The 13,351-nt window shown below is 38.6% G+C and overlaps 1 protein-coding gene across 2 annotated transcripts in view; it reads left to right on the plus strand.

Moving 5' to 3' along the window:
• Nucleotides 1-831: 831 nt before the first annotated feature.
• hif1aa (hypoxia inducible factor 1 subunit alpha a) overlaps nt 832-13,351 on the plus strand; it is a 46,949-nt gene continuing 34,429 nt past the window's right edge. The window contains exon 1 of one of the 2 annotated variants that reach the window (XM_059959990.1): nt 832-1,139. In XM_059959990.1, the coding sequence (XP_059815973.1) occupies nt 1,108-1,139 (32 nt within the window). In that variant the 5' untranslated portion in view covers nt 832-1,107. Of the gene's footprint in view, nt 1,140-1,243; nt 1,373-13,351 lie in introns of those variants that run through there. The other variant, XM_059959996.1, reaches the window with a different exon arrangement.

Genomic DNA, 13,351 nt, shown 5'->3' on the forward strand with positions numbered 1-13,351 from the left:
ATACTTCATTAGGAGTTTGAAGAGATTTGGTATGTCAAAAAAAAACACTCAAACTTCTATAGAGGTACCGTGCAGAGCATTCTGACAGGCTGCATCACTGTCTGGTATGGTGGGGGTGGGGGGGGGGGGGGGGAATGCTACTGCACAGGACCGAAAAAAGCTGTGGAGAGTTGTAAATTTAGTCGGCTCCATCTTGTTTGGATATTAGGCTACAAAGTACCCAGGACGTCTTCAAGGAGCAATGTCTCAGAAAGGCAGTGTCCATTATTAAGGACCTCCAGCACCCAGGGCATGTCCTTTTCTCACTGTTACCATCAGGTAGGAGGTACAGAAGACTGAAGGCACACACTCAGCGATTCTGGAACAGCTTCTTCCCCTCTGCCATCCAATTCTTAAATGGACATTGATCCCGTGAACACTACCTCACTCTTTTGATGTATATTATTTCTGTTCTTTCACGATTTTTAATCAGTTCATTATATGTATACTGTAACTGATTTATTTAGTTAGTTTTTCTTCTACATTATTTATTGCATTGAACTACTGCTGCTAAGTTAACTGATTTCACAGCACATGGCGGTGATAATAAACCTGATTCTGAAATAGCATTTTCTGAAAGAAACGCAGAAGTCGCGGGTCGGGTAGCATCGGAGGAGCGAGAACGGGCAATCGATAGGAGCCAACACCGCGAGCGGAGAGAAGCCAGCGCGGCGACAATGGGACTCCCGGCACGCGGCGTTACGTATGCTGGCAAGCGAGGGGGGCGGTGACGCCAGGCTGTCGTGCGAGTGGCTGCGCGGTGGTGACGTAAGCGGGTGGCGTGGAGGGTGTGTGTCCGTGGGAGCGAGCTCGTGCGCGCGCGTGTAGCGAGAGAGAGCGAGCGAGCGAAAGAAAGTTGGTGGTGGTTGTAAGTTGCGAGCCGCCATTCTGTGTTGTGTCTGGAGAAAAGACATCCGGTCTGACATACCGTCGGTAACGTGTGGGACCACTTCCCGGCAGCGAGCCAGAGTGCAGACGGTCGATCAGTGGTCGGAGCCGATAGCCGGCGTTCCCGTGCCTGGCCGCGGTAGGAGCGATCGAGGAGGGAGCTGCGAGGACAATAACGCGATGCAAGTCGGCGGCGGCGGCGAGAAGAAGGGGTGAGTGTGCCCGTGACTGGCGGGACGTAGTGGAGCTGACCGTGAGCGGCCGGTTGGCCGCTACCTGTGGATGGATCGGTGAGCCGTCCGCGGGCAGCGTCTCCTCCGAGTGCCGGCAGCGAGAGTGGCAGGGTGCAATCCTGGAACTCGCCTCAGGCCCCGCGTCGCCATTTTGTGAAGTTGAGTCTGAGCGGAGCTGGACTGAGGCCTGGACTGGGCGCCAGGGGATGGAGGTAGGGGTGTGCTGGAGGGTTCTGTGCGGCTGCCGCTGCCTGGTCCGCTCTCGGTTGACCTTGGACCGCTTAGATTAAGGGTGATAATCTTGAGGTTGTCTTTGCAATGTACTTTTGGTCGGGCCCGGGATAATAGGTGACCTTCACTCGATCTCAAAGTTTGGTGGAAAGCGCTGTCTCCCTCAGTATCCAGGTTTTGCTTTCTTCTACCGTCCTCCTGAATTATTGTGTTGTAAACAAGTGAAATTTTGCGTCATTGTCTTTGATGGATTTGTCAGTGATTGAGACATTTGTACGTAAATATGTAATCTGGTCAAACATCTTTGGTGAAATATGGTGATCACGGTGAAATTATATTTAATTTCACGGGTTGCTTGTATTGGCTTTAAAACCCACGAAGGTTTGTTCTCTGGGCAGTTGTAAATCTTATATTCTGTAATCTTTTACCGCATTCGCAACAATATACTACACACTAACAAGACTGATTTACAGCGACCACTCAGACTGAATGGTATCAAAAATCACAGATATACCTGTGTTCCGTTCATTTGGAGAAAATGGGCAATTTATTATAATTGTTTTTACTGTGGTTATCATAACAGGGAATGATTCAGATTTTTTAATTTAGAAAATGTTGAATGGTTAGAGAAAAGATTTAGTTGTTTATTTATATTCAATAAAATGAGATTATTGTTGGATGAGGCAAGTCTTAATATATTCTTAAAAGCATTGCTAAATTAATAGAATACATTGAATCCTGTAAACGTTGCCAAGATATATATTCTTTGGATGTCAAAACTCTGGATGTGTTGTATTCTCAAGTCTGCGGTTACTCAGTTCTGAACACCCAAGTTACTGTGTATATTTCATTAATTGTTAGCTTGTCCAGTTTGAATCTTGAGAATCTTGGTTTCTTTTTTTTGTAATTTATTTTTAATTTAAGTTCATCATCAAACATTTTCATGAGATGTATTTCAGATACTAAACATATATATCATATAGTCATATTTGCCACAAATCTCCACTTAAGGTATACACTTACAGAAAAGAGAGGAAAGAAAGAACAAGCAAAATGAGAAAACTATGTACAAGCAGGGAGTGATCTTTTTATTACAACATATTCATTGATTTGTGGGAATAAAATCAAGCCTATGAGGTACTATGTAATTAAACCATTCTTCCCAATATGAATCAAATTGTTCCAACTTATGATTAACAAATGCTGTTATCTTCTCCATTTTGTAAATGTCCATTGTAATTTCCATTCTCGCATTTAAAGTTGGGTAGCCATTTCCTGGTAAGAGTATTTTCACCAGCCACCAACAGTATATTCATAAAGAACTAATCAAAATTACATATAAATCTGAAATAAAAATGTACAATTTCTGAGAATTATCAGTGTCATGGAACAGAAGTTACAAAAAATGGCATGAGTTTCTGGGGGAAATGAGGATGGTGCAGGATAGATGTATTCCAAAAACAAAAATATTCAAATAGCAAAATAGTACAAATATGGCTGACCAGGGAAGTCAAAGTTAATGTAAAGGCAAAAGAGAGGGAATACAACACAAAAATTAGTGGGAAGACAGGATTGGGAAGCTTTTAAAAACCTACTGAGAACAACTAGAAGAATCATTAGGAGGGAAAAGATGAAATATGAAAGCAAACCAGCAAATGAAATCAAAGTGGATAGCAAAATCTTTTTCAAGAATGTAAAAAATTAAAAGCGAGATGAGAGTGGATGGATATAAGACTGCTAGAAAATGAGGCTGGAGAAATAATAACAGGTACAAGGCGATGGCAGATGAACTAAATGAGTATTTTGGGTTACTTTTCATGGTGGAAGACGCTAGCAGTGTGGCAGATGTTGAAAGGTTGTGAGGGAAGAGAAGTGAGTGCAGTTACTATTACAAGGGAGAAGGTGCTCAAAAAGCTGAAAGACCTGAGAGTACATAAGTCACCTGGACCAGATGAATTGCACTGTACAGTTCTGAGGAGGTAGCGGTGGAGATTGTGGAGGCCAGATCACATCAATAGTGATCTTTCGAAAATCATTGGACTCTGGCATGATGCCAGAGCACTGCAAAATTGCAAATGTCACTTTTTAAGAAAGGAGGAAGGCAACAGAAAGGAAATTATAGACAAGTTAGCCTGGTTCCAATGGTTGGGAAGATGTTAGAGTCAATTGTTAAAGATGAGCTTATAGTATTTGGTGACAGAGGACAAAGTCAGCTTAGTTTTCTTAGGGGAAAATCTGTTGGAATTCTTCGAGGAAATTATAAGTAAGATAGATAAAGGGGATGCAGTAGATGTTGTATATTTGGACTTTCAGAAGGCCTTTGACAAGGTGACACACGTTAGGCTGCTTACCAAGTTAAGAGCTCATGGTTTTACAGGAAAGTTGCTGGCATGGTTAGAGTATTGGCTGATTCATAGGAGGTAGCAAGTGGAAATAAAATGATCCTTTTCTGGTTGGCTGCCAACAACTAGTGGTGTTCTGCTGGTTTGGTGTTGGGACTGCTTCTTTTTATGCTGTATATAAATGATTTGGATGATGGAATAGATGGCTTTGTTGCCAAGTTTGCAGATGATATGAAGATTGGGAGGGGCAGGTTGTGTTGAGGAAACACGTAGGATGGAGAATGACCTAGATAGATAAAGGAGAATGGGCAAAAAAGTGGCAAATGAAATACGATTTTGGAAAATGCATGGTCATACACTTTAGTATAGAAATAAGTATGCAGACTGTTTTCTAAATGAGAAAATTTAAAAATCTGAGACAGAATCTGAGTCCTTGTGCAGAACAACTGAAAGGTTAACTTGCAGATTGAGTTGATAGTGAGAAAGATGTATGCAATGTTAGCATTCATTTCAAGAGGTCCAGAATAGAAGAGCAGGGATGTGATGCTGAGGTTTATAAGGCATCATTAAGGCTCATCTTGGGTATTGTGAACATGTTTGGGCTCCTCAACTAAAAAAAGATGTGCAGGTATTGGAGAGGTTTCAGAGGAGGTTCACAAGGATGATTCAGGGAATGAAAGGATTATACAAGGAGTGCTTAATGGCTCTAGACCTGTACTTGCTGAAATTTAGAAGGTTGAGGGGGGATTCAAATGTTGAAAGACCTATATAGAGTAGATGTGGAAAGGACATTTCCCATGGTCGGGGAGTCTCGGAGAAGACAGCACAGCCTCAGAATAGAGGGCCATCCATTTGAAACAGATGTGGAGAAATTGTATTAGTCAGAGGGTGGTGAATTTGTTAACTATAGGCAGCTGTGGAGGCCAGGTCGTATTTAAGGCAAGGGTTGATGAGTTCTTAATTGGACATGGCATCAAAAGTAATGGGGAGAAGGCCAGGGAGTGGGGCTGAGGAGGGGGGGAAATGTCAGCCATGATTAAATGGTAGAGCAGAGTCAATGGGCCAAATGGCCTAATTCTGCTCCTGTGTCTTATGGTCTTAAGTTAACAAGAATTGATTATAAGTTTCTCACAGAGACATCCTTGAGTTGTGGTATACACTCACTTAACCTAAGAAAAACAAATGTTTAAAAGGTGATGATTAATCATTGCACTTTGGAACTTTACTAGTTTTAGGCCTTGTGAAGTTTGATAGCTTAACATCCTAGAATTTAGATTTTCATGGATCATAATTATGTTTTTATATGAGCTTTGTTTATGTTACCACAAATGTTTTTGTTTGAATATAGTTTGTTTCCTTGACATCTATTATCTATATGATACCACCTCAGTTATCTATTGTAATGGAAAAGACATTCTGGGAGGTGAACGTTGTGAGGCCCTCACAACATTGTTGGTGTATTGTTTCATACATAATATATGTACTAGATTCTTGATGTTTAATCTGTGATGGCGGTGGGGCTGTAATTTGGAGGCTGTGAATGAGGCCCTCGTTGGTCAGGGTTGACAGTTAAATGTTGTATCCTAGCTGTCCACATGATCCGCAAACCCATGGAGCAGCTTGCCCCTCTCCACAGAGCTAGTGAATCCAAAGGAATGGCAGAGATGGTACAGTTGGCCACCAGCGGTGTTGAAGTTATTCCCAGTCAGTGTTAAACTGAACAAATGGACTTCAGTTCTGGCATTTTCCTTGTGGTTTATTCCTAAAGCTTTTCCTCGGAGTGGGTATAACTACGGAACAGTGAATTTTGGAGATCAGTTTTCTTTCTTGATGAACTGCCAACCACGGCTGGCGAGTCCCATTTGCCGGAAGCGACTGGTTTTCAGGAACCAGTAACCCACTTTTGCTTCTTTTGTTAGTAGAAATGTTTCCACCAGGCTTAGTAGCTATGAAGACCAGGAGCTAGACTTGGTTGTCAGAGGCTATTTGTGATGCACTCCATTGGGAACATTCAATAGGTAGTGGGAACTTAACCCCCATTATCCTTGCCATCTCCGCAGCTATGACAACCTTAAAGAACCAAACTGAATACGTTGCAAAGTTCATATTTATATCTGTTTATTCCAATCACTTTGAAAGTTCTAGGAGGTGAGTGCTGCTGCATTCAGAGTTTAAATCTGAAGCTGGGATGGGTATTGGAGACCCTCTTTGTTCGTCCTTTTTTCTTGGTCCTGTAGTTCCACTGTTTGAGATTATGTTTGGAAGATGCCCAAACCAGCAAGAAAATGCTTTGAAACAAAAAGCTGTGACTTTACTGGTCTTCCCATTTTCCACCAAAAGTTTCACATACGTTCAGTGATATAATTTGTTTTTTAAGAAAGCGGTGCTTCTTATTGTTAGTGAGCATATATAAACATTGACTTAATAGTTTGCATTTCCCTTGTATATGAAATTTAAATAAGAAATTAGAAAGAATCTTATTCATTAACATTAGCAGTGCAAGATACTTCAAACATAAACAGATAGAGGGAGACGCTGATCCTAGAAAACAGTTTGTGATTATAAAATCAACTGCCTTTTTGCCAATGTGTGTCAGTTTGCCAGTTTTAAGCAATGTTAAAATCATAAGGTTTACTTGGTTGTACATGCCTTTCAAAATATTTCTAAATATTAAAGGGATTTTTTGGATCTTGCATCCGAATGAGGTCAATTATAAATCACTTCAGAACTTGTTAGAGCATGTATGTATTTTCCTGAGCATTTATTTTATGCTGCATTAAAGATTCTAGGACTACTAGATGCAGTTTTTTTTCCCTAGCTCTTTGCTGAAAGAAGTAATTTTCTTTGTGGATATGTGGCCAGAGCCTCAAGTTAATTGGCTATTGTATATTTGGGATGAGTTAGAATTTGTAAGGTATTCTTTTCATGATCCTTAGCCTAATCTCTAGATGGCAGGTTTAAGCAAAGTTCTCTGGATCAGAATCTTGGCTGATTAACTGTGAGCAAGAGAAAGATTAAATGTCCTTGGAGTTTCCATTGCTGAAATCAGTTAAACCAGAATGACACCTCTTTGCTCCCTTTTTCAGGACTTTACACCCATCTGTATCTTTTCTAGGAGTTGTAGATCTGTTTCAGTTAATCTTTTATGGTTATGTAGAATTTACAAGTCACTACCAAGAAATTTGAGATGCAGATTAAAATTCGCTATCAGGATTAGTGTCTTTGTGAGAAGATAAATAAATCATCAAAAATTATTTTGTTTTCAGTTCCCCTTTCTTGTTATAAAAAAAAACTATCTGTTTACTAGGACTGCCCCCCCCCCCCCAACCCTCCATACTGTAGAGGTTGTCCACACTCAGCTATTGGCACAAAATTAACACTTGGTTGGGGGCATTTACTTTGTCTTTAAATGTATGGCAGATATTGGTATAGTAAATAAAAATAATCCCTTTTCATTACCAAAGCACACCAAATTCTAAATGTTGTACATATAGGAAATTGCTTCCAGACTCCAGAAAGTCCTTCTTTGTCATCTTGAGGGTGTAATTAGGGGAATGATGGAATGTTGTTTATGTCCTTCACAAGTCCCATTTCAATAACAGGCAAAGCTTAACTTCATCCAGGCTATAGCCATCTACACAATTTTATCCCACACTCTGATAGTCCAGTACTATTTCTGCAGTGCCACTGTGCCTTGGGTGAATGTCCTGGAAGATTAAATGCAGCTATTCACCAAACTGATGTTTGGCAAAACTTTACAAATCTTTACTGCTTCGAAGAGGCATTTGTAATACTACTTCCTGCAAGTTCCTTTCCAAATTGGGCACCATCCCAACATGGACGTCCATCATTGCTGGAGGAAAGGATTATCCCCATTCTCAAAAACGTTTGAAATACATTATGTGCCATGGACTAAATTAAAGATGTCTAACATCATCATAATCAAGTTTGGTAATTAACACTTGTACATATTTTCCTTGCATTTTAATTTATTTCTGGATTACTCCCAGTGTGGTACTCTCCATCAATCCAAAGAGAGCTAGATTATCATTTTCAGTGCTTGACTGGAGGAATGATGTAGAAGGAATGGTCTCGAATTTCTAGGACCAATGCTGAAATAATGACATGTAAAGCATCTTTACCTAAATGGAGAGAGACCTGTGCTTTGCAGAGAGGGTAGATGGAGTGGGGAACTTCAACTGTATTGAAGGAAAAAATCCACAAGGGTTTAAAAAAAAATTAGAAGTATGCATCAACAAAATTATATCAGTGAAATTTTATGTCTAAAATTATGCCGCATTGAAATAGAATAAATATTTAAAGAGGTTGATCTTAAAGCCTTCCAGAGATTTGCTGCAACTCAAGGATGATCAGGATTTAAATATTACAGATTAAAGGATTTTTAGAAGTTGAAGGGTGTGCTGGTTGTAGATGTGTGTGCATTAGGGTAAAGGGCATTAAGCAAGGATGGTCAGCAAGTGAAATGTGGTCTGGTGTTTAGAAATAACCAAACTTCTCCACTGCTAATGACTTTGATATAGTGGTAAGATTATGTCAATAAGGAAAAATTGATTGGAATGCTAATGATAAAAGTTACTACTATTGGAAATTGCAGTAAACTAACATTTCAGTAATACTCTTCTGCCACTAAGTTAATTTTAGCTTGTTGTCATTTTGCAGTGGTCCAATTTTAGTTTTGAGAGAGAAAATTTGAGGATTGGGGGAATGTTAAATATTTGTTTACTTGAATTTATTTTATATTGAACAAATACATAGAAAATACTGGAAATATTTAAACCTATTTTTATTTGACATTGGGCCACATCCAGTTCCCAGTTTACTATTTTTCAAATTCGTTCCAGTGACTATTAACACTTTGTTTTTTAATCTGAAGGTGCTGCTTGTCACTATATTCAGATTCATATCAGTTTTAGACTAATTTATCATATACACATTGAAGCATACAGTGAAATGCATAAACTAAAGAGATTTTGCACATACAGCACATCTAAAATGCTGAAGGAAGTCAACAAGTTGGACAGCATCGATGGAAGTAAACGGTCAATGTTTTGGAACAGGGAAGACACTGGAATAAAAATGTGAGGGGAAGGAGGACAAGCTGGAAAGTGATAGATGAAGCCAGGTGAGTAGGAAAGGTAAAGGACTGGAGAAGAAGGAATCTGACATGAGAGGAAAATGGACCATAGGAGAAAGTGATGAAGTAGGGGCACCTGAGGGAGGTGAGGATAAGAGGAAAGAGGCCAGTGTAAGGAATAGAAGAGGGGAGAGGGAGAGGAAAAAGAGAAAGGAAAAAAAATACTGGAAGGAAAAATCAATGTTTTTTAAAAAAAATCATCAAGCAGGATATAAAACCCATAACTTTTTTTTGTTGGGTGCTACCTGGACAGAATATGTGGTGTTGCTTCTCCACCCCAAGAGTGGTGTCATTGTGTGTTAACAGCCAGCATGCCTAGGATGTGCTGGGGGCAGCCCGCAACTGTTGTCTAATTCCGTCACTAACAAAGCATGCCCACGATGCTCGGCAGAACAACACAGAATACAATAAACAAAACAAGTCCCTTCTTCTTACCCGTCCACCCAGACAGACAGTTCTCCAACCGTAGGGCCGGCCTCTGGGCCTCCAGTGGACACGTGGATAACAGGTTTCCAATTGTTGCAGTGGATTTCAGACTCCTAGATCCATAGCTTTGGACAATGGGCTTCAACTTCTAGATGTCTTGGTTGATCTTGTTTTAAAAATGAAACGACACTGCAATGTGGATGAAAGCTTTTGCTAACTATTTACATGTCAACCAGCACATATTGATAAGGCTTCCTCTGTCATTGGCAATGAAGGTGCTGTGCACTGCAGATGCTGTGGTCAAATCAAGACATACAAAAAAGCTGGGTGAACTCAGCAGGTCAGGCAGCATGCATTGAAAGAAGCAGTCAAAGTTTCAGGTCGAGATCTTTCGTCAGGACGTCCTGATGAAGGGTCTCGACCTGAAACATTGACTGCTTCTTTCAACGGATGCTGCCCGACCTGCTGAATTCATCCAGCTTTTTTGTACGTCAAGGTAATCTTTGCACAATAGCCAAAGGGTATAAATTATGTCATAATTTACAGTTTCTATATAAGACACTACTTGATGTGGCTTGCAGTTCCAGCAACATCCAATCCTATCCTTCAGTTTTCCCGTGTGTATCAGTTTTCTTACAACTCAAACATGTGCTAGTTGATATGTTAAATGGTTATTGTAAATTATCCAGACATCCGTATTGGTAGGGGAAATGTGGTGCAATTGATGAAGTAAGAATAGGCGAATAGTACTGTAATGGGAACCAGCATGGATTTGATTGACTGAATGTCATCTTCCTATAAAAGTGTGAAATTATTGAGATTCCAGTAGTTTTTATTAAATCACACTTTGCACGTATTGGCGTTATTAATGGCCACTTGAGTAAACTTCGAAGAGCTTTGTTCTATATATAACATGATTTTGTTTACTAGCTGTTTTAAAATTACTGATAGTTTTGAGCAAACAGAATTTCTTTTGAAGTTCAAATGTTTTGACTGTCAGTTATGGTCTGAAAATAAGATTATTACTCACAATTATATTAATAAAGATTTCCTGTCCATTTGTAGAATAAATAGGGCATTGGTTTAAGCTTAGTACACAAAGAAAATCGTTTATATTACCATAGTACATTTTAATTATTGTTTTTTTTTCTGGCTCTCAGCCAATTTTTAAAGAATATTTATTGGTCTAAAGAAGATATCAGACAGATATCCTATCATAGGAATGACAAATTCTTCCATCTACAGAATTGGAATTTTCCCACTGAAAGTGAAGAATGCAGAACTGCAGAGTAGCTTAGCTCTTCTCCCCCTTGTTGAACGATTCTTTAAATTCCTAGAATTTGATTTGCAGAGCTAGCTCTATAATTCATTTATTTTTCATTCCTTCATTAATTTTATTCATTTTTCAGACAATAATGGTATAGGCTCAGTAACAGATTAAAGTTATTAACCATTGCTAACAATGGCATAATTAAGTATTCTTTCCATTGTTTCTTTGATGATGCGTTGGCCAGTATAGCTTTTATTTGTAGTCTATCAATTATCAAACACTGACCCCCTTCTTAAATTTTGCACCCTCCCAGGCAGTAAATTGCCATCTTGCAAATACAATGTAATATTTGAGCTTGAGCCTCCAAATGTTTATCTTGTCATCACTAAGATCACTAAATCCTACACTAGCTCATTTGCCCTTAATCATTTAATCTCACTTCTATTTCAACACATTCATTTCTTACCTACTTAGTAACTTGGGTCAGTTATCTAGACCTTGCTAACTTTGATATCCATACTTCTAATTCAAGGCTTTCTTAATCTCCATTATTTCACCTGCCATTGAAATTAACTTACTGAACCCCTCTTTAATTTTTCTTCTTTTTATTGATAACACTTGTGAATTGTCATCTTCAAATGGTGTGCTGCATAGAGGCATTAGACAAATATATTTGTTTTGTTGTGGGGGAGATGAGTTGAGTACAAATAAAGCATAAATGTAAATCCATTTATACTTTCACTTTTCATCTGTTCCCTTTGGATTGATTCTTGATGTATGAGTCTCATAAAACATAACACCTGTATAATTGATTTACTGAATTTATTATCCATTTGTATTGTACACAAATTTTTAATATGTACAGTGAAGTTTAGCAAGTCTGGTCAATAAAACAGGAAAATAATAACATTATCTGCAGACTCATTATTAAATTTTAAATGAGAAATGTTTTTAAATATGCCTTCTGGTGATTTCATCATAATTGGTAGTTTTGACATGTTAGACAGACATATTTTCAGTATTCTCATGTGTGTCAGTTATTGAAATGGCAATTCCTTGCTGATGGTTCTTTAAGTCAATCTAGTAATTATTCAGATGCTTGCACTTAACAGTTTGTTAGATATAAATATTATGTTTTGAAAGATCCATGTTATTATTTAAATGTTATTAAAAATTGAATCACAATTTGAACTTTTAAGGTGCATTTTTTCTTTTGGTGGATCTGAAGAGGAGGAGGAAGGTGATAACAAGTAAAGATGTTTCAGAAAGTAAGGTTGCTAATGAAGGGGTTTGCTTTAGCAATTGATAGATCAGTGTCTGGTTTTAATCAGATTCTGATTCTTGGATGTGTTCTATTAATTTAATAATAGATTCATCTCAGCACCACATTCCACTAAATCTAAGGAAACCAACATAGTTGTCTGCAACTGAGGTCTGAGAAATTTATTCTGAACTTTCTGTCCCAAAAAATGAAAGGGTGATGGTACCAGGAAGGAAAATACACCTTTAAATTGTGTCAGCTTGCATTAGTTGTGTAGCTGTGTCATGTAATTTAATGTTACCTCAAGGCAATTTCAACTTGGGTTATATATTAAATTAGTTGATTAAATAAAGAATCACAGAAAATCTGATTTACATTCTGTTTGACCCCTCATGTCTGTCGAGAGCAAGAGAAAATTATCCAGTTTAGTTCCTGTCACACTTTAATCACTACATATCCAGGCATTTTAAACAAAGTTTCTGTCTTTATCACTTTTACCAGTTTATGAGTTTCAAACTTTTGGCACACTCTGAAGAGAAATAACATGATCATCTTGCAAACCCTTTTGAAATATATGCTGCTTTTGTGTTTCTCTTGACCTCTCCACTGAAATGTGCCCCTACTATTTATTTTGTGTAGGACCCTAATGACTGAGTGTGTACAATTATGTCTTTCTTCAGACTCCTCTGTCCCAAAGGAGACATTCCTGGTTCATCAGTTTTTTTTTTCTTCCCCCCCCCCCCCCATTAATCTAGAAAATTACAGTGCTGGCAACATCTTTGTTAATTGCCTCTACACCCTCTCCAGTGCATTTGCATCCTGTCTGCTTTGTGGTTACCAGAAAACTGAACCTGTGGCAATTTGAGTTGCATACAGTTGAAAAATAACCTCCCTGCTCTGATAGTCTGTGCTTGCATTAATAATGGGAAAGCATTCCATATGCCTTTATGGCCAACTGTTGGCCTGTGCTCCATTTTAGGATCTATGGACATTGCACTTCCTGGAGTGCTTCCATTCATTAAGTATTTCCTTCCTTGATTGCACTTCTTGCACTATTCTAAATGGATTTTCTTTACTCAACTTTTTCTTATCATCTATAAAGTTGCCATCATGCTTTGGTACCAGATACTGATCAGCAGAGTTCCGCAAATCCAAATCACCTACTCACAAAAATGTCTCACTATCATTAACCCTCTGTTTCTTGCCAGCGAATCAAATTTGGATCCAATTTAATATTCTTCCTTGCAACCTGTGTATATTTACTTTTTGATTACTTTGTTATTTTGAATGTTTGTTAAGTCTTGCTAAAGTCTGAAACTTGGATTGTGAATCAGAATCCTCTAAGTCTATAGCAAATACGTTAGCTACACATGTGGTACAAGTCTTAGTGTTATCCTAATTTAATGAATCCCAAATAAGCGTGAATGCTTGACAATCCTCTCTGTTAGTATACTTGGCTAGTTTGTCCTATGCATCTTTGGTCAAATTTTCATGAGTTGAATGCTA

Source organism: Hypanus sabinus, chromosome 2 (assembly GCF_030144855.1).
Source record: "Hypanus sabinus isolate sHypSab1 chromosome 2, sHypSab1.hap1, whole genome shotgun sequence".
Classification (NCBI taxonomy): domain Eukaryota; kingdom Metazoa; phylum Chordata; class Chondrichthyes; order Myliobatiformes; family Dasyatidae; genus Hypanus; species Hypanus sabinus.